This window comes from Oncorhynchus tshawytscha, linkage group LG29 (assembly GCF_018296145.1).
Source record: "Oncorhynchus tshawytscha isolate Ot180627B linkage group LG29, Otsh_v2.0, whole genome shotgun sequence".
Classification (NCBI taxonomy): Eukaryota; Metazoa; Chordata; class Actinopteri; order Salmoniformes; family Salmonidae; genus Oncorhynchus; species Oncorhynchus tshawytscha.
The window spans coordinates 19,978,455-20,000,621 of NC_056457.1; the positions used below are offsets into that span (position 1 = coordinate 19,978,455).

The following is a 22,167-nucleotide window of genomic DNA, read 5'->3' on the forward strand; positions in this document are numbered from 1 at the left end:
CGGTGGCCTGCAAAACACTGTAATGATGCCTGTTCTCTTTTTGCCTGCAGTTTTAATTGCTCTATAGCGTTTGCACTTCAGCATTCTATTTCTGGCCCCTACTTGGGAGAACCATATTTAGCCATATTGGTAGATCAATTTGAAGTAATAATGGATTTTGTTGGACATGATATTAAACTGACTTAGTTATAATCTCTCATATTGTTACTTATGAGCTATTTATGCTGTTCTTCCATGGGGGGCGGGGGGGGTTCTTTGCCTCTCTTGTTGACTGTAATAACAATTTACTGCTCTGCTAGAATGTTGCTGTCTCACCTGAAGGGAGAGCACGTCACCCTATTCACTGCTATATTCTCTCTTCTTTGTTAACCCCCTACTCTGCACTGGTTTTGGGGTGTGGGCAGATCCCTTTGTGCCAACCGCTATCTTGGGTGAGAATACATTCTTTATTTTTTTCCTACAATACATTTCTTATGCTTACAGACCAACTAAGAGACAGCCTACTCTAAAATAGACCAGGTGCTGTGCATTTGAGGGAAGGGGGAGAGAAGAGAGAGAGAGAGTCAGAGTAATTTGGACTGTTTTTTTTCTTCCTGATAATGGCTTTCACACATTCATACCTGCCTGCTTTTCTTCTTTATGTCAGACCAGAAGGTTTTGTTTCTTTCTAATCAAGCTGAGGTTGGCTAATTCACTCCATCCCATCCGCATTCCGTGTCGTGCGTGTGACGTCACGTATGTCTATGACCTCTCATATGCATGGACAGACAATGTGGACTGGATGAGGGGGAGTGGCACAGCAAACAAACTGAAAGCATGCATACAAACAGACAAAGTAGTTCCCATCGCCATAGCAGAAAGAAGTTCCCATCGCCATAGCAGAAAGTAGTTCCTATCGCCATAGCAGAAAGTAGTTCCCATCGCCATAGCAGAAAGTAGTTCCTATCGCCATAGCAGAAAGTAGTTCCCATCGCCATAGCAGACAGTAGTTCCCATGGCCATAGCAGAAAGTAGTTCCCATCGCCATAGCAGAAAGAAGTTCCCATCGCCATAGCAGAAAGAAGTTCCCATCGCCATAGCAGAAAGTAGTTCCCATCGCCATAGCAGAAAGAAGTTCCCATCGCCATAGCAGAAAGTAGTTCCCATCGCCATAGCAGAAAGTAGTTCCCATCGCCATAGCAGAAAGTAGTTCCCATCGCCATAGCAGACAGTAGTTCCCATCGCCATAGCAGAAAGTAGTTCCCATCGCCATAGCAGAAATAAGTTCCCATCGCCATAGCAGAAAGAAGTTCCCATCGCCATAGCAGAAAGTAGTTCCCATCGCCATAGCAGAAAGAAGTTCCCATCGCCATAGCAGAAAGTAGTTCCCATCGCCATAGCAGAAAGTAGTTCCCATCGCCATAGCAGAAAGTTGTTCCCAACGCCATAGCAGAAAGTAGTTCCCATAGCAGAAAGTAGTTCCCATAGCAGAAAGTAGTTCCCATCGCCATAGCAGAAAGTTGTTCCCAACGCCATAGCAGAAAGAAGTTCCCATAGCAGAAAGTTGTTCCCATCGCCATAGCAGAAAGTAGTTCCCATCGCCATAGCAGAAAGTAGTTCCCATCGCCATAGCAGAAAGTTGTTCCCATCGCCATAGCAGAAAGTAGTTCCCATCTCCATAGCAGAAAGTAGTTCCCAATCGCCAGAGCAGAAAGTAGTTCCAATCGCCAGAGCAGAAAGAAGTTCCCATCGCCATAGCAGAAAGAAGTTCCCATAGCAGAAAGTAGTTCCCCATAGCAGAAAGTAGTTCCCATCGCCATAGCAGAAAGTAGTTCCCATCGCCATAGCAGAAAGTAGTTCCCATCGCCATAGCAGAAAGAAGTTCTCATCGCCATAGCAGAAAGTAGTTCCCATCGCCATAGCAGAAAGTAGTTCCCATCTCCATAGCAGAAAGTAGTTCCAATCGCCAGAGCAGAAAGTAGTTCCCATCGTCATAGCAGAAAATAGTTCCCATCCCCGTAGCAGAAAGTAGTTCCCATCGCCATAGCAGAAAGTAGTTCCCATCCCCATAGCAGAAAGTTGTTCCCATCGCCACAGCAGAAAGTAGTTCCCATCGCCATAGCAGAAAGTTGTTCCCAACGCCAGAGCAGAAAGTTGTTCCCATCGCCAGAGCAGAAAGTAGTTCCCATCGCCAGAGCAGAAAGTTGTTCCCATCGCCATAGCAGAAAGTAGTTCCCATAGCAGAAAGTAGTTCCCATCGCCATAGCAGAAAGTTGTTCCCAACGCCAGAGCAGAAAGTTGTTCCCATCGCCAGAGCAGAAAGTAGTTCCCATCGCCAGAGCAGAAAGTTGTTCCCATCGCCATAGCAGAAAGTAGTTCCCATAGCAGAAAGTAGTTCCCATCGCCATAGCAGAAAGAAGTTCCCATCGCCATAGCAGAAAGAAGTTCCCATCGCCATAGCAGAAAGAAGTTCCCATCACCATAGCAGAAAGTAGTTCCCATCGCCATAGCAGAAAGTAGTTCCCATCGCCATAGCAGAAAGTAGTTCCCATCGCCATAGCAGAAAGTTGTTCCCAACGCCATAGCAGAAAGTAGTTCCCATCCTCATAGCAGAAAGTAGTTCCCATCGCCATAGCAGAAAGTTGTTCCCATCGCCAGAGCAGAAAGTTGTTCCCATCGCCAGAGCAGAAAGTAGTTCCCATCGCCAGAGCAGAAAGTTGTTCCCATCGCCATAGCAGAAAGTAGTTCCCATAGCAGAAAGAAGTTCCCATCGCCATAGCAGAAAGAAGTTCCCATCGCCATAGCAGAAAGAAGTTCCCATCGCCATAGCAGAAAGAAGTTCCCATCGCCATAGCAGAAAGTAGTTCCCATCGCCATAGCAGAAAGTAGTTCCCATCGCCATAGCAGAAAGTTGTTCCCATCGCCATAGCAGAAAGTAGTTCCCATCGCCATAGCAGAAAGAAGTTCCCATCGCCATAGCAGAAAGTAGTTCCCATCGCCATAGCAGAAAGAAGTTCCCATCGCCATAGCAGAAAATTGTTCCCATCGCCATAGCAGAAAGAAGTTCCCATCGCCATAGCAGAAAGAAGTTCCCATAGCAGAAAGTTGTTCCCATCGCCATAGCAGAAAGTAGTTCCCATCGCCATAGCAGAAAGTAGTTCCCATCGCCATAGCAGAAAGTAGTTCCCATCGCCATAGCAGAAAGTAGTTCCCATCGCCATAGCAGAAAGTAGTTCCCATCGCCATAGCAGAAAGAAGTTCCCATCGCCATAGCAGAAAGTAGTTCCCATCGCCATAGCAGAAAGTAGTTCCCATCGCCATAGCAGAAAGAAGTTCCCATCGCCATAGCAGAAAGTAGTTCCCATCGCCATAGCAGAAAGTAGTTCCCATCGCCATAGCAGAAAGAAGTTCCCATAGCAGAAAGTTGTTCCCATCGCCATAGCAGAAAGTAGTTCCCATCGCCATAGCAGAAAGTAGTTCCCATCGCCATAGCAGAAAGTAGTTCCCATCGCCATAGCAAAAAGTAGTTCCCATCGCCATAGCAGAAAGTAGTTCCCATCGCCATAGCAGAAAGAAGTTCCCATCGCCATAGCAGAAAGTAGTTCCCATCGCCATAGCAGAAAGAAGTTCCCATCGCCATAGCAGAAAGTAGTTCCCATCGCCATAGCAGAAAGAAGTTCCCATCGCCATAGCAATGACCATATAGAGAAGTGGCAAACATTGGAAAGCTCTCGGGCAAAGCTAAGGAATTATCCACTTTTGCCAATGTAACTATTGCCTAGCCGACCCTTGTCAAGTCCTTCAGAACAATAATTGTCAGTTCCAACCCTTTCATTTAGAGAAACTTGCAGTTTCAATAACCTTGTCTTGGTAGGTTGTTTGTTGTGCAGCCAGGTACATTAGACAACATACTCACACCACCTGTAGACATTTAAAATATTAACATACACTAAAATGTATTTTCTTTTAACCAGATTTACACACGTTAGGATAGTAGACAGAGCTAAAAAGCACAACAGTTTCTCAAGCAAGCATGGCATGGGTGATATTCTAGATGTTTCCCCAGGCAAGTCCCAATAGTTCACATTCACCGTTTACAGTACCTAGGAAAAGGGCAAGCTAGTGGTTTCACTTGTTTTCTAGAGAGGTTTTCAAACCTGATCAGGAGATGATTTACCACAGATGTAGGATCTTAATTTGATCACTCTTTTGTTGCTGAGAATTTTCATAAATTTACAGAAATTCACTAAAAACCCACACTAACAAACGGTTATATTAAGAGTATTGAACTTTTCATGTAGCCTACTTTTGGCCAGATCAAGCAACATTATGGACTAAAGGTTCAAATCCTGTTGCTGCAGGATTATTCTGGCTTTGACAATATAGGTCAAGTTAGTTAAACTGATTTGGCAAATGTCAAATGAAAATGTTATTAAGTAAACAAAATGTTTTGGTTCTTTATCATGTAATTATCAGCATTGATTACATTGAAATGGCCAATTCTAGGTGATTCCAACCAAATTAACACAACCCCAACTAAAGTGTCCCAAATCTAGCTTTCTGAGAGGTGTCCAATTGAACTGAATAGTTGCTTTGATCAGGACACCCGGAATGGGGAAAAAATGTTGGTGCCTAGAAACAGCTAGAGAAAATTAAAACTGTGCAGGTGCTCATGCCTAAACTTTATATTGTTGCTTATACCCTGTTTCCTTTCTCTTCTTTTCTTCTTCACATTTAACCTGTTATGTCCTCTAATAAAGTGCCCATTAATGGTAAGTTGCCAGTCTGCCCTGTTTTCTCTGGGGTGAGGAGATGTGTGTGTGCCTCATGCTATTGAAAAGGGGCTTGCCTTGGGGGCTGCTCTCCCATCTTGTTGCCACGCATGCACTTGTGTTAGCGCATCTCACGCCCCCCTTCCTCCTGTGAAGCTATTAGCTAGCATGGCGGTCTGACTCCACCCGTGGACAGTGTTGCCTCATGCATATGTGGACTGACATACCCCCCTTTGTTGAATGGGGGTCTCACGCCTCTGACATTTTGTGTTCCGATTTCCCCGTCAGACGTAGTTACCGACCAAGGTAGCCACTTCATTTGATCGTGCACCCACGTCATCCATTCACCGCTGCCATTCCATCATTTGTGCAACCTTATTTTGCCATTGGTCAAATTCTGAGGATAGAAAGGATTTTATTGAGAAGTTAGCCACAAGCTAGCGTTATCAGAACTGAGGGCTATTCTAGCGTCAATAGAAATAAAACCAGCTCTTTCCCCTCATAGAAAATAGATGTAAATAGAGATACTGGGCACCATCTATTGAAACATAGTGTTATAATACAAGATCCATTATGTTGTCTTCACCACGTTTTACAGCACTGAAATAACTAGTTGAGCACGACGTAGTTTATAAGTAACTCCTTTTCATTTCATGTTTTGTCATTGAATAACTTTATATTGTGACCTTGTATTCATCCATTATAATGTCAACAGTGTTTCCTTTACTCTGTCTGTGGGGTTGTGCAGCACTCCAGTCCTGACCAGTGTGTGTGTTTGTGTGTCCTTGTCCTTCCTCTGTATTTCCAGATGAGAACCACACCATGACCAGTGACACCAGTAGTCTGGTCCAGTCCCACAGCCACTCCTATAAGAAGAAGAGGGAGGTGGCGGATGTTCCTCCCTACCAGACCGGTCAGCTCCACCCGGCCATCCGCGTGGCCGACCTGCTCCAGCACATCACCCAGATGAAGTGTGCCGAGGGCTACGGCTTTAAGGAGGAGTATGAGGTGAGAGCCCCAACTACCTGCCTGTCTGACTAGTGTAGTGTCCCCCCTGTCCTCTCTCACATGGCACACAGTGTCCCCACATACCACAGTGTCCCCACATACCACAGTGTCCCCACAAACCACCATGTCCAGTATACACATATTCCACGTCACCAGTCTGTCTCTGTCTTTGTAGGCTCCCTCACTCTGAAACAAACCAAGCACACAGGTCCCTGTTTGTCTTTATTTTATTTTGTTTTTCCTTCTTTTTTGTGTTTCTTTGTTGCTTTTAATGCTTGCCTTCTTTCCTGGTTTGTTGCTTTTAATGCTTGCCTTCTTTCCTGGTATGTTGCTTTTAATGCTTGCCTTCTTTCCTGGTTTGTTGCTTTTAATGCTTGCCTTCTTTCCTGGTTTGTTGCTTTTAATGCTTGCCTTCTTTCCTGGTTTGTTGCTTTTAATGCTTGCCTTCTTTCCTGGTTTGTTGCTTTTAATGCTTGCCTTCTTTCCTGGTTTGTTGCTTTTAATGCTTGCCTTCTTTCCTGGTTTGTTGCTTTTAATGCTTGCCTTCTTTCCTGGTTTGTTGCTTTTAATGCTTGCCTTCTTTCCTGGTTTGTTTGCTTTTATGCTTGCCTTCTTTCCTGGTTTGTTGCTTTTAATGCTTGCCTTCTTTCCTGGTTTGTTGCTTGCCTTCTTTCCTGGTTTGTTGCTTTTAATGCTTGCCTTCTTTCCTGGTTTGTTTGCTTTTAATGCTTGCCTTCTTTCCTGGTTTGTTGCTTTTAATGCTTGCCTTCTTTCCTGGTTTGTTGCTTTTAATGCTTGCCTTCTTTCCTGGTTTGTTGCTTTTAATGCTTGCCTTCTTTCCTGGTTTGTTGCTTTTAATGCTTGCCTTCTTTCCTGGCCTTCTTTTGTTTTTGCTTTTAATGCTTGCCTTCTTTCCTGGTTTGTTTGCTTTTAATGCTTGCCTTCTTTCCTGGTTTGTTTGCTTTTAATGCTTGCCTTCTTTCCTGGTTTGTTGCTTTTAATGCTTGCCTTCTTTCCTGGTTTGTTTGCTTTTAATGCTTGCCTTCTTTCCTGGTTTGTTTGCTTTTAATGCTTGCCTTCTTTCCTGGTTTGTTGCTTTTAATGCTTGCCTTCTTTCCTGGTTTGTTGCTTTCCTTCTTTTTTCTTTAGTGTTTAGATTCCTTGTTTGTTAGATGTTTCTGCATGGAGTTGCACTTTTTTTCTTTGTGAATGAACTTGTCATGAGCAATTAGTGCACAAATTGCACTAGTTCTGTGTCCACACACTCCTCCCGTTCCAATGTTTGTGTCACCACTGAATTTCTCTGGCTTAGTGTTTGGGCTCCTGCAGTTTGTTGACTGCATGCCACACTGCTTGGATCTTACTGCCTCGTGGACACCATCCATTTAGTCTAGCAACACTAAACCGCCATGGTTTGAAAATTTGCCTTCTAAATCTTGAAAATCCTACACCACGCACACACATACACACTCAATAAACACACACACGCACATTCAATAAACACACACACGTAAGGGGGATTTCTGAGACTGTGACCTTGTGTTAACGGCTGAGACCATTGCGAGCTGCCAGCGATGCCTAGAGTCTGTATTGTGAATGAACTAGCTGAGAACAGCGCTTCTCTCCAGAAGCTGATGACAGACCTAACGAATGTCACAGCAGTGTCTTATTCCCTCGCCACTCAGCACATAGTGTGTGATTGTGGTGTTACGTTTGTGTGTGGGAGTGTGCTTGAATGCACATATTTGTTTGTGTGTGTACATACAGTATACACAAGCTACCTCGCTCACCTTCCAACCCATCACAAGGGAGTTTCTACCTTTTTCAACAGAGGGTATTTACCTGTAATGAACTATCCACCAACCCCCCTCCCATCTTATCCTTTACTTTGCTATACCCACTACTTACACAATAAACGACACAGGAATCAAATCAATAATTCAAGCTCCAATACCCGGGCCCTGTGGTTTGGTGCTACCCTCAGGGCTCAATTCATTATGGATATGGATGGAAGGCTTAGGCTACTAGTGCAATAATACAGTATTGCCAGTCGGGGAAAAAATAGTGTGGAATAATTTATACCCCCCCCTTTCCACCCCTCCATCTGAAAGTGCTTCACTTCACTGTTTTTTAAAAAACATTTTCTATCTTTCTATTTGCAACGCCTCTAAAAGTTAGAGACGTCGTTCTCTTTTCTTTTCCTGCTACCACTGTCTTAGGTGTAAATGGTCTAGACATGACGAGCCGAGCACCAAACTAAACTGATCAATTCTAATCTCTCCCCCGATTCCATGCTTCTTGTTATTCCATAACTTTGTCTATGGGAAAGATAAACCAGGTAAGCGAGTCCCCTTTTTGGTTTGATTGTGAAATCTGTTTTTATATCGTTGCTTTGTCGTAGTATTCTAGATGCAGCTAGCATACAACCTATAGCTCCTATCTTGTAGAGATGGTTCCTACGATATTGATCATAATTCGTTCTTTTATACCTGCTGTTCTGATGGCTACCCGGACTATTTGCATTGACACCCCACCACACACGTTTTTTTTAATACTGTTTAATCTATTATCAATGTATAGTCATTTTACTGCTACCTACATGTACATATTACCTCAATTATCTCGACTAACCTGTACCCCCTCACATTGACTCGATACCGGAACCCCCTGTATATAGCTCCGCTACTTGTATTTTACTGTTGCTCTTTCATTTTTTTCTTTCATTTATTTAGTAAATATTTTTCTTAACTCTTGTTTTTCTGAAAACTGCATTGTTGGTTAAGTGTTAAATGTGTTAAATAACATTTGATTTGATTGTCTGTGTCCAAAAACATGCATTTAAGTAGGCCTACAAATCATAAAATACTAGAAAAACAAAAATAATTCTGCTCCAAATGAATCCCCTGTGGCCAGTGAGAATCAAAGAGCAGTAAAATGAGTGTTGTTCCGTCGACACAACAGCACGTACCAGAGGTCCAATCCTAATGGAAGTGTTTGTAGACAAAACACACTCCGCATTCATCCCAGACACACAGTAAATGGGCCTGCTCCAGTTCAGGCCTGCCTCTTCTTCAAAGGCAAAAAACACATTTGATTTGTTTTGATGATAATGCAGTCAGAAGCCATTTGAAATGTTTACTCATGAAAGGCTGTAACTGCTCCAGCTTGCCCTCTTGGTATGGTATGTTGCATTCAAAAACCAAAATATTAAGACTTGCAGATCATATTTAGTTGAAACCAATTGAGTTCCTGAGATCAACCTAATTTGTACCTAAATCAGCCATTAATATGCAGATTTTGCTGTGATCGTTATTCATGAATGGCCCTTACTTTTCCTCCCTCATATGCACCTCCCTAACCACTACACCATCTTACTCTGTAACACACTGTTCAACATCCAACTCGGTTTACCTTTCATGTAATCATAACACACTGTTTCTCTCCTCAGATTGGCTTCATACGGGCAGCATCTTCCAAGCATTATGTTAATTGCCGAAATGTGCCTTTGTATTTATGCCAGATTTTGCTGCCTACTGGTAAACACTTGAGAAGCGTTGTGTGAGGTAAAAACGCAGTGGATCTGTTTTGCTGCTGAAGCTTTGTCTAAGGCCCTACCACGTTTGGTGCCTCTGAGGAGTGTTTTCAGAGTCTCTGTGGCCCTGTAGTCAGTAGCGTTGAGGGTGAAATCACAAGGGGGTTTTAGAATCAAAAGGGGTTGGTGTCGCACCTGAGTGAGAGACTGAACATCAACAGCCATTCAGAAGCTCCTTTGAGCCGCGGGAACAATGGCTTCCACACTGTTTGTTCACTCGCTTGTTTAGGATAAGAGAGCACTTTTGTTTGGATTCGGGCCCGTGAGAGTGGACCATAGATCTCATCTCAGTTGGTCTACTTCAATGAAAATCACCTGTGTGATGCTTTGAAAAAGTTTGAGACGGAAAAGTATGCAGGGCTTTGAATTCATTACTTGTTTTCCACCAATCACGTTAAGGCTTACTGGCAGGTGGTGAGAAAACCTGGCCAATGGAGAATTAGCATGATACTGCCAATGGGGTTAGATGAAGCCTGGGGCTGCCTCCTAACTATTTGACTTGTAATTCCCCCACATCTTGCAGCAAGGCTGCTATGGATGTTAATAATTCAATATTATACCTTTTATATTTAACAAGACCTTTTTTCATTAGCAGCCAATGTTTGGGTGATTATCAGGCTCAGAAAAAGCATGTTGTAGACTCTTAACATTTCTTGAAACCCAGTTTTGGGTTTTCCCTTGATCTCTACATTAGCATAGAAGTCTTACAAACACAGTAGACATTGTTGCAAAATCTATTATTTCTCTAAACTAGAGATCCAATATTACACCTGAACATGAAAAAATTCTCAAGTACAAATATGAATAGTTGAACACGTGCCAGCATTGGTGCATTTCACGTCACTTAATCATTTTTTTGTGTTCTCTAACTCTCCCCAAACTATTTTGACAATGTGAAATGATTTATTCTTGAAGCTCTTTTTTTCCCTCTGACACCGCTCACCCCTGAAGTTTGACGCGTGTCGAAAGTAGTTTGCGGCAACGTTCTTCTCCCGCCCATTAAACTGTGTTTAATGTCTCTTTACTGCATCCAATTCTGAGGCATTCGAAGAGAGAAAAAGCAATCTGCATTCAAATATGGCCTGCCCTTCAAAGTGTCACTTGTAGTGGCGGTTTACAAGGCCTGCGACGGCAAGTTTCTCCCCATACCCAATGTGGCCGGTAAAAGGTCATGTGATAATGCTAGTCTTTTAAACACGTTTCAAGGTGACGTCACAGCGTGTATACCTGATTCCCTTGTTCAAAGATGTCTTCAGGAAAATAAAAACTTGATTCCTCCTCTCTGATTTCTCCCTCATTCCTCATTTACTCAAACAGCCATGTAAGCCTTGCCAAAGACTGATTTCTGTCATCGATGACTGTTAAGAAATGGCATATTTTCCCACCTTAGGCAGTCACAGAAAATACCACAAATTTCAATTTTGTTATTTGATATCGAGTGGAAGTGTCATTTCTCTCATTACGTCTGGCACTCGGTGGTGTGGGCGGGCAGGGAGGGGGACGACGACGACATCCGTGAGAGTGGGGCTCCTCGCCATGGGGACCAGGCTGCTTGCCATTATCCACTTGGAGCACTGATCAAGGCTTCTTGTCCTCTGAACGAGTTCTGTGTCATTTTATCATTGAGGGGAACAAGCGTGCGAGGGAGAGATATGGGGGGAGCAAGCGGCTTCCTTGGCCAAAAGAGGCTCCACTGCAGGCAATCAGAGCTAATCAGATCAGTTGTCTGATGGGGCTGAGAGAGAGGTATCGGAAGGAACGTTGGATGGATACGGCTACAATGCATCATTATGATCTATTTATACATTCTTGAAACTCGTTGGAGAGGTAGCAGGCAGCTGGAGGAGACATTAACTTACAGGAGGAAGAGGCAGCTGGAGTAGACATTAACTTACAGGGGACGCGGCAGCAGGCAGCTGGAGGAGACATTAACTTACAGGGGGAAGAGGGAGCTGGAGGAGACATTAACTTACAGGGGGAAGGGGGAGCTGGAGGAGACATTAACTTACAGGGGGAAGAGGGAGCTGGAGGAGACATTAACTTACAGGGGGAAGGGGAGCTGGGGAGCTACAGGGGGAAGGAGAGCTGGATTAGACATTAACTTACAGGAGGAAGAGGCAGCTGGAGGAGACATTAACTTACAGGGGAAGAGGGAGCTGGAGGAGACATTAACTTACAGGGGACGCGGCAGCAGGCAGCTGGAGGAGACATTAACTTACAGGGGACGCGGCAGCAGGCAGCTGGAGGAGACATTAACTTACAGGGGGAAGAGGGAGCTGGAGGAGACATTAACTTACAGGGGGAAGAGGGAGCTGGAGGAGACATTAACTTGCAGGGGAAGAGGCAGCTGGAGGAGACATTAACTTACAGGGGGAAGAGGGAGCTGGAGGAGACATTAACTTACAGGGGAAGAGGGAGCTGGAGGAGACATTAACTTACAGGGGACGCGGCAGCAGGCAGCTGGAGGAGACATTAACTTACAGGGGGAAGAGGGAGCTGGAGGAGACATTGACTTACAGGGGGAAGAGGGAGCTGGAGGAGACATTAACTTGCAGGGGAAGAGGCAGCTGGAGGAGACATTAACTTACAGGGGGAAGAGGGAGCTGGAGGAGACATCAACTTACAGGGGGAAGAGGGAGCTGGAGGAGACATTAACTTACAGGGGAAGAGGGAGCTGGAGGAGACATTAACTTACAGGGGACGCGGCAGCAGGCAGCTGGAGGAGACATTAACTTACAGGGGGAAGAGGCAGCTGGAGGAGACATTAACTTACAGGGGAAGAGGGAGCTGGAGGAGACATTAACTTACAGGGGACGCGGCAGCAGGCAGCTGGAGGAGACATTAACTTACAGGGGGAAGAGGGAGCTGGAGGAGACATTAACTTACAGGGGGAAGAGGGAGCTGGAGGAGACATTAACTTGCAGGGGAAGAGGCAGCTGGAGGAGACATTAACTTACAGGGGGAAGAGGCAGCTGGAGGAGACATTAACTTACAGGGGGAAGAGGCAGCTGGAGGAGACATTAACTTACAGGGGGAAGAGGCAGCTGGAGGAGACGAACTTACAGGGGAAGAGGCAGCTGGAGGAGACATGAACTTACAGGGGAAGAGGGAGCTGGAGGAGACATTAACTTACAGGGGGAAGAGGGAACTGGAGGAGACAATAACTTACAGGGGAAGAGGAAGCTGGAGGAGACATTAACTTACAGGGGAAGAGGGAGCTGGAGGAGACATTAACTTACAGGGGAAGAGGCAGCAGGCAGCTGGAAGAGACATTAACTTACAGGGGGAAGAGGCAGCTGGAGGAGACATGAACTTACAGGGGGAAGAGGCAGCTGGAGGAGACATTAACTTACAGGGGGAAGAGGCAGCTGGAGGAGACATTAACTTACAGGGGGAAGAGGCAGCTGGAGGAGACATTAACTTACAGGGGAAAAGGCAGCAGGCAGCTGGAGGAAACATGAACTTACAGGGGGAAGAGGCAGCTGGAGGAGGCATTAACTTACAGGGGGAAGAGGCAGGTGGAGGAGACATTAAAATACAGGGGGAAGAGGGAGCTGGAGGAGACATTAACTTACAGGGGGAAGAGGCAGCTGGAGGAGACATTAACTTACAGGGGGAAGAGGCAGCTGGAGGAGACATTAACTTACAGGGGGAAGAGGGAGCTGGAGGAGGCATTAACTTACAGGGGGAAGAGGCAGCTGGAGGAGACATGAACTTACAGGGGGAAGAGGCAGCTGGAGGAGACATTAACTTACAGGGGGAAGAGGCAGCTGGAGGAGACATTAACTTACAGGGGAAGAGGGAGCTGGAGGAGGCATTAACTTGCAGGGGGAAGAGGGAGCTGGAGGAGACATTAACTTACAGGGGGAAGAGGCAGCTGGAAGAGACATTAACTTACAGGGGAAGAGGAAGCAGGCAGCTGGAGGAGGCATTAACTTACAGGGGTAAGAGGCAGATAGAGGAGACATTAACTTACAGGGGAAGAGGCAGCAGGCAGCTGGAAGAGACATTAACTTACAGGGGAAGAGGGAGCAGGCAGCTGGAGGAGACATTAACTTACAGGGGGAAGAGGGAGCTGGAGGAGACATTAACTTACAGGGGGAAGAGTGAGCTGGAGGAGACATTAACTTACAGGGGAAGAGGGAGCTGGAGGAGACATTAACTTACAGGGGGAAGAGGGAGCTGGAGGAGACACTAACTTACAGGGGAAGAGGGAGTTGGAGGAGACATTAACTTACGGGGGAAGAGGCAGCAGGCAGCTGCCTCACCAGCACTACTCCAGTGCTGATGTTTATTTTAATAATTAGTCCTAATTGCGTGTCCCGGTGCGAGATCAGAATGGCAAAAAACTAATATGATACATTTTTCATGAGGTGCTCTGCTCGGGCAGAGTAGGGTTTTATCAGCCCAGTGTCTATATGTGGTTGTTTTTATTCTATTTCATCTCATGTTATTTTTCGGGGGAACTAGTCCTTTAGAGGAGTATGTTGGTACAGTTTGTGCTGGACTAGTGTTCTACCTCGGTGAGGACGATTCTGATTGGCTTACAGCACCAGCGTAATGGGCACCTTTTCTGAAAAGGTTCCCAGAAGGCTATTTTCCTGCCTCCTTTCATGTCTAATAATGATGTGGATAGATATATATCTCTATTTTTAATAATGTGTCTCCTCTTTTGACCCGACAGGATCTGCCGCTGGGTTGTCATTTAAAGAGCTGACCTCCTAACCCTTTGGACCTTTCATGTCTTCTCTTTCTTTCTCTCGCTCAATTCAATTTAAGGGGCTTTATTGGCATGGGAAAACACATGTTTACATTGCCAAAGCAAGTGAAATAGATAATAAACAAAAGGACAAAAATTGAAATGAACAGTAAACACTCACAAAAGTTTTTTTTTAAATAGACATTTCAAATGTCATATGTCTATAAACAGTATTGTAATGATGTGCAAATAGTTGAAGTATGAAAGGGAAAATAAATAAACATAAATATAGGTTGTATTTACAATCTCTCTCTCTCTCTTTTTTTTCTCCACAGAGCTTCTTTGAAGGACAGTCTGCACCATGGGACTCTGCCAAGAAAGACGAGAACAGGATGAAGAACCGCTACGGAAACATCATTGCATGTGGGTACAAATGATATGTCACCAGTATTTGTTGTTGTCTTTCAATCCCCTAATGGTTAGATATGGATTAGTGAACATTATTGTGAAAAATGTCATTGATATATTGTCTGTTATTGTAAAGCAACATAAAGATAGGATCACATGAAAAATGTGTCTTGAAGCTATGATCCTCATTCCAAACCACGTTGAATGTGCATGTGGATACAACACAGGCGGTCCTAATTGACTTGGCAATTATGAAAATGAGCCTTGACATGGCCTAGGGTTCCATCATTCTCTACAGAACCATTTCACACATTTATTTTTTCCCCATCGGCCTACTCCGAAACACAAACAACACACACACACACACACACACACACACACACACACACACACACACACACACACACACACACACACACACACACACAACCCCATCAGTAATGAGGTGACCGCCCCAGTTATTTCCATGTCAATAAGATTCCTGACACTTCCTGTCCCTGCAAATGAGCAACCGACCAATCGCAGTGCTGCACATGGCGCGACAACCAATGAGCTGGAGGGCACATTGGGGGGGACTGACAGTTTTCTGCCGGTTATAATAATTAGTGAATAAATCATTCAGAGTACGTTAGCATCTCCTCTGTGCAATGGGAGAGAAAGAAGGAGATCAGAGAAGATCGTTCTCCTATCAGTCATAATGAATTGTTATGACTAATGGAGAGACACTTGTTTCACAACCGAGCTCTGTCATGTGATGAATTTGATTAAGTAGAGTCACACATCACAGTAGTTGACTGCCCAAACTTCTCTGCACCTATCTGGTGATACGGGCTTTTACTGTGCCCAGATCCATCACTTTGAATCCCAACAACAACTAAGGTGAAACAATAACTGAAAACTGTAACTGAACAACTGAACAGCATAGTTATCTTACAAATAATTGTTGACTGGTATCCAAATGAATAGGGACTAAATCAACTTATTAACCCAGGAAAGCCTTTGTTCTAGAGGGCATATGTTAGACATCAGCACAGTGGCTAGGTAGTTTTGCAGTATGTGCAGGAGTTGATGACCTTAAACTCGGTGGACACTCTCCTCCACAGGGATAGCCGACCAGTGTTTTCCTCTCTGTCTCATCAATATTACTAATGGGGCCTTGTTTTCTCGTCCTCTCTCTTGTTTTTTCTTTCTCTGTCCTGTCTTTATCCAGATGATCACTCCCGCGTCCGGCTGCAGGCTATCGAGGGAGAGCAGAGCTCTGATTACATTAATGCAAATTACGTGGATGTAAGTACAACACCAGCCTGGGCTTAGACATAAAGGTCAGCCAGCGTGTGTCTGTGCAGATGCATAGCTCTCAGATGGAATGAGATGATGATCAGGCTCCTGCTTAAACCCACAATCCTCCTACCTGCTCTCCTCCTCTTCCCACACACCATTCAGAAGTTTAGACACACCTACTCATTCCGGGATTTGTCTTTATTTTTACTGTTTTCTTCATTGCAGAATAATAGTGATGACATCAAAGCTATGAAATAACACATATGAAATCATGTAGTAACCAAAAAGTTTTAAACAAATCAAGATTCTTCAAAGTAGCCACCCTTTGCCTTGATTACAGCATTGAACACTCATGGCATTCTCTCAACCATCTTCACCTGGAATGCAATTCAATTCAAGGTGTGCTTTGTTAAGTTGTGTGCTTTAATGTGTTTGAGCAAATCAGTTGTGTTGTGACAAGGTAGGGGTGGTATACAGAAGACAGCCCTATTTGGTAAAAGACCAAGTCGGTATTATGGCAAGAACAGCTCAAGTAAGCAAAGAGAACTTTGAAAGTTTCTTCAAGTGCACAAAAACCATCAAGCGCTGTGATGAAACTGGCTCTTATGAGGACCGTCACAGGAAAGGAAGACCCAGAGTTACCTCTACAGCAGATGATAAGTTCATTAGAGTTACCAGCCTCGGATATTGCAGATAAATGCAAATAAATGCTTCACAGAGTTCAAGTAATAGACACATCTCAACATCAACTGTTCAGAGGAGACTGTGTGAATCACACATTCATGGTTGAATTGTTGCAAAGAAACCACTACTAAAGGACACCAATAGTAAGAAGAGACTTGCTTGGGCAAAGAAACACGAGCAATGGACATTAGACCACTGGAAATCTGTCCTTTGGTCTGATGAGTCCAAATTTGAGCTTTATGGTTCCAACTGCCGTGTCTTTGTGAGACGCAGAGCAGGTGAAAGGAAGATCTCCGCATGTGTGTTTCCCACCGTGAAGCATGGAGGTGGTGTGATAGTGCTTTACTGGTGACACTTTCTGTGATGTATTCAGAATTCAAAGCACACTTAACCAGCATGGCTACCACAGCTTTCTGCAGCTATATGCCATCCCATCTGGTTTGTGCTTAGTGGGACTATCATTTGTTTTTCAACCTTTCTAGGACTCCCCGCAATAGCCAGTTAAAGTGCAGGGCGTCAAAACAACAAAAATCTCATAATTAAAATTCCTCAAGCATACAAATATTTCACACCATTTTAAAGATAAAATTCTCATTAATCCAGCCACAGTGTCTGATTTCAAAAAGGATTTACAGTGAGAGCACCACAAACAATTGTTAGGTCACCACCAAGCCACAGAAAAACACAGCCATTTTTTCCAGGCAAACAGAGAAGTCACAAAAAGCAGAAATAAAGATAAAATTAATCACTAACCTTTGATGATCTTCATCAGATGACACTCATAGGACTTTGTTACACAATACATGTATGTTTTGTTTGATAAAGTTCATATTTATATCAAAAAAATCTGAGTTTACATTGGCGCGTTACGTTCAGTAGTTCTAAAACATGCGGTGATATTGCCACATCAATTTATAGAAATACTCATAATAAACATTGATAAAAATACAACTATTATACATTGAACTTTAGATAAACGTCTCCTTAATGCAACCGCTGTGTCAGATTTCAAAAAGACTTTATGGAGAAAGCAAACCATGCAATAATCTGAGTACAGCCAATAGACAACAAAGCAGCCAAAAAGATACCCGCCATATTGGGTAGTCAACATTGCTCAGAAATAGCATTTTAAATATTCACTTACCTTTGATGATCTTCATCAGAATGCACTCCCAGGAATCCCAGTTCCACCATAAATGTTTTGATTTGTTCGATCATGTCCATCAGTTATGTCTAAATATCTTCTTTTGTTATGGCGTTTGGTAAACAAATCCAAAAGCGCGTTCAGGTCGCGCCGAACTTCGGACGAAAAGTTCAAAAAGTTCTGTTACAGCCCGTAGAAACATGCCAACCTAAGTATGGAATCAATCTTTAGGATGTTTTTAACATAAAACTTAATTAATGTTCCAACCGGACAATTCAATTGTCTGTACAAATTAAGTGGAACGAAGCTACCTTTCGCGTGAGCGCGCCAGACCGAGGCTGTGGCACTCTGCCATACCACTCACTCAAAGAGCCCTTATGAGCCCCTCCTTTAGAGTAGAATCCTCGAAACAGGTTCTAAATACTGTTGACATCTAGTGGAAGCCTTGGGAAGTGAAAAATAACTAACATCACCCTGTATCTTCAATGGGGGCTGAGTTGAAAAACTACAAACCTCAGATTTCCCACTTCCTGGTTGCATTTTTGTCTGGTTTTCACCTGCCATATGAGTTCTGTAAAACTCAGACATCATTCAAACAGTTTTAGAAACTTCAGTTTTTTGTCTAACCAATACTAATAATAAATCAAATCAAATCAAATTTATTTGTCACATACACATGGTTAGCAGATGTTAATGCGAGCGTAGCGAAATGCTTGTGCTTCTAGTTCCGACAATGCAGTAATAACCAACGAGTAATCTAACCTAACAATTCCAAAACTACTACCTTATACACACAAGTGTAAAGGGATAAAGAATATGTACACAAAGATATATGAATGAGTGATGGTACAGAATGGCATAGGCAAGATGGAGTAGATGGTATCGAGTACAGTATAACACAAAGTGGCATAGTTTAAAGTGGCTAGTGATACATGTATTACATAAAGATGCAGTAGATTATATAGAGTACAGTATATACATATACATATGAGATGAGTAATGTAGGGTATGTAAACATTATATTAAGTAGCATTGTTTAAAGTGGCTAGTGATATATTTTTACATCAATTTCTACATTATTAAAGTGGCTTATTAAAGTGGCTGGAGTTGAGTCAGTATGTTGGCAGCAGCCACTCAATGTTAGTGGTAGCTGTTTAACAGTCTGATGGCCTTGAGATAGAAGCTGTTGTTCAGACTCTCGGCCCTGCTTTGATTCACCTGTACTGACCTCGCCTTCTGGATGATAGCGGGGTGAACAGGCAGTGGCTCGGGTGGTTGTTGTCCTTGATGATCTTTATGGCCTTCCTGTGACATCAGGTGGTGTAGGTGTCCTGGAGGGCAGGTAGTTTGCCCCCGGTGATGCGTTGTGCAGACCTCACTACCCTCTGGAGAGCCTTACGGTTGTGGGTGGAGCAGTTGCCGTACCAGGCGGTAATACAGCCCGACAGGATGCTCTCGATTGTGCATCTGTAGAAGTTTGTGAGTGCTTTTGGTGACAAGCCAAATTTCGTCAGCCTCCTGAGGTTGAGGAGGCACTGCTGCGCCTTCTTCACAAAACTTTCCACCTTCTCCACTACTGTCCCGTCTGTGGATAGGGGGGGTGCTCCCTCTGCTGTTTCCTGAAGTCCACAATCATCTCCTTTGTTTTGTTGATGTTGAGTGTGAGGTTATTTTCCTGACACCACACTCTGAGGGCCCTCACCTCCTCCCTGTAGGCCGTCTCGTTGTTGGTAATCAAGCCTACCACTGTAGTGTTGTCCGCAAACTATTGATTGAGTTGGAGGCATGCATGGCCACGGAGTCGTGGGTGAACAGGGAGTACAGGAGAGGGCTCAGAACACACCCTTGTGGGGCCCCAGTGTTGAGGATCAGTGGGGTGGAGATGTTGTTACCTACCCTCATCACCTGGGGGCGGCCCGTCAGGAAGTCCAGTACCCAGTTGCACAGGGCGGTGTCGAGACCCAGGGTCTCGAGCTTGGTGACGAGTTTGGAGGGTACTATAGTGTTAAATGCTGAGCTGTAGTCAATGAACAGCATTCTCACATAGGTATTTCTCTTGTCCAGATGGGTTAGGGCAATGTGGTTGCGATTGCGTCGTCTGTGGACCTATTTGGGCGGTAAGCAAATTGGAGTGGGTCTAGGGTGTCAGGTAGGGTGGAGGTGATATGGTCCTTGACTAGTCTCTCAAAGCACTTCATGATGACGGAAGTGAGTGCTACGGGGCGGTAGTCGTTTAGCTTGGTTACCTTAGCTTTCTTGGGAACAGGGACAATGGTGGCCCTCTTGAAGCATGTGGGAACAGCAGACTGGGATAAGGATTGATTGAATATGTCCGTAAACACACCAGCCAGCTGGTCTGCGCATGCTCTGAGGACGTGGCTGGGGATGCTGTCTAGGCCTGCAGCTTTGCGAGGGGTTAACATGTTTAAATGTTTAACTAACGTCTGCTGCAGTGAAGGAGAGTCCGCAGGTTTTGGTAGCGGGCCGTGTCAGTGGCACTGTATTGTCCTCAAAGCGGGCAAAAAGGTTATTTAGTCTGTCTGGGAGCAAGACATCCTGGTCCGCGACGGGGCTGGTTTTCTTTTTGTAATCCGTGATTGACTGTAGACCCTGCCACATACCTCTTGTGTCTGAGCCGTTGAATTTTGACTCTACTTTGTCTCTAATGCTGACGCTTAGCTTGTTTTGATTGCCTTGCGGAGGGAATAGCTACACTGTTTGTATTCGGTCATGTTTCCGGTCACCTTGCCCTGGTTAAAAGCAGTGGTTCGCGCTTTCAGTTTCACGCGAATGCTGCCATCAATCCAATGTTTCTGGTTTGGGAATGTTTTGATCGTTGCTATGGGTACGACATCGTCAATGCACTTTCTAATGAACTCGCTCACCGAATCAGCGTATTCCTCAATGTTGTTGTTGGAAGCAATGAGGAACATATCCCAATCCACGTGATCGAAGCAGTCTTGAAGCGTGGAATCAGATTGGTCGGACCAGCGTTGAACAGTCCTGAGCGCGGGAGCTTCTTGTTTTAGTTTCTGTCTGTAGGCTGGGTTTTACCAGCCCTGGTTGCACAATTGATATACTGATACAATTTAGGGAGTCTTGTTTTCAGAATAGCCTTGTTAAAATCCCCAGCTACAATGAATGCAGTCTCAGGATATGTGGTTTCCAGTTTGCATAGAGTCAAATAAAGTTCTTTCAGGGCCATCGATGTGTCTGCTTGGGGGGGAATATATACGGCTGTCATTATAATCGAAGAGAATTCCCTTGGTAGATAATGCAATCGACATTTGATTGTGAGGAATTCTAAGTCAGGTGAACAGAAGGACTTGAGTTCCTGTATTTTGTTATGATCACACCACGTCTTGTTAATCATAAGGCATACCCCCCCCAACCCCTCTTCTTACCAGAAAGATCGTTGTTTCTGTCGGCGCGATGCGTGAAGAAACCAGCTGGCTGCACCGACTCAGTTAGCGTCTCTTGAGTGAGCCATGTTTCCGTGAAGCAAAGAACGTTACAGTCTCTGATGTCTCTCTGGAATACTACCCTTGCTCGGATTTCATCAACCTTGTTATATTAGCATCTGGGACAGAGTAGGAGGCAGTTCACTCTGGGCACGCTATTCATCCAAAAGTGTAAATGTTGCCACCTATCAAAAAAAGGTTAACAGGACAATGACCCAGACTGTGTAAGGTCTATTTGACCAAGAAGGAGAGTGATGGAGTGCTCCATCAGATGACTTGGCCTTCACAATTACCTGAGCTTAACCCAATTGAGATGGTTTGGGATGAGTTTGACCGCAGAGTGAAGGAACAGCAGCCAACAAGTGCTCAGCATATGTGGAAACTCCTACAAGACTGTTGGAAAAGCATTCCAGGTGAAGCTGGTTGAGAGAATGCCAAGAGTGTGCATAGCTGTCATCAAGGCAAAGTGTGGCTACTTTGAAGAATCTAAAATATATTTTGATTTGTTTAACACTTTTTTGGTTACTACATGTGTTATTTCATAGTTTTGATGTCTTCAATATTATTCTACAATATAGAAAAATGTAAAAAATAAAGAAAAACCCTTGAATGAGTGGGCCTGTCCAAACTTTTGATTGGTACTATGTATAGACACACACACACACACACACACACCCCACACACACACACACACAGAGTGCATTTGGGAAATTATTAAGACCCCTTGACTTTTTCCATATTTTGTTACGTTACAGCCTTATTCTAAAATGGATTAAATAATTTTTCCCCCTCATCAATCTACGCCAATACCCCACTAAAAAAACAGATACATTTACATAAGTATTCATAACCTTTACTCAGTATTTTGTTGAAGCACCTTTGGTAGCGATTACAGCCTCGAGTCTTCTTGGGACTGATCAATGGACTGATCAAGACTGATCAATGGAAACAGGATGATCCTGAGTTAAATTTTGGTATTTATGTTTTTTATTTTTAGACATTTGCAAAAATAACCTGTTATCGCTCTGTCATTATGGGGTGTTGTGTGTAGATTGATGATGAAAAAATGAATCCATTTTAGAATAAGGCTGTAACGTAACAAATAAGTGAAAAAGTCAAGGAGTCTAAATAATTTCAGA

General features: G+C 44.0%; 1 protein-coding gene across 16 annotated transcripts in view; it reads left to right on the forward strand.

Moving 5' to 3' along the window:
• Positions 1-22,167, forward strand: part of LOC112227775 (receptor-type tyrosine-protein phosphatase mu-like) — a 316,891-nt gene that overhangs the window by 243,493 nt on the left and 51,231 nt on the right. For 5 of the 16 annotated variants that reach the window (XM_042308521.1, XM_042308524.1, XM_042308528.1 and 2 more), the window contains 6 exons: positions 405-431; positions 4,740-4,751; positions 5,560-5,759; positions 8,089-8,097; positions 14,386-14,473; positions 15,669-15,745. In XM_042308521.1, coding sequence (XP_042164455.1) covers positions 405-431; positions 4,740-4,751; positions 5,560-5,759; positions 8,089-8,097; positions 14,386-14,473; positions 15,669-15,745 — 413 coding nt within the window. The remainder of the gene's footprint in view (positions 1-404; positions 432-4,739; positions 4,752-5,559; positions 5,760-8,088; positions 8,098-14,385; positions 14,474-15,668; positions 15,746-22,167) is intronic. The other 11 variants (XM_042308529.1, XM_042308535.1, XM_042308537.1 and 8 more) reach the window with 5 other exon arrangements.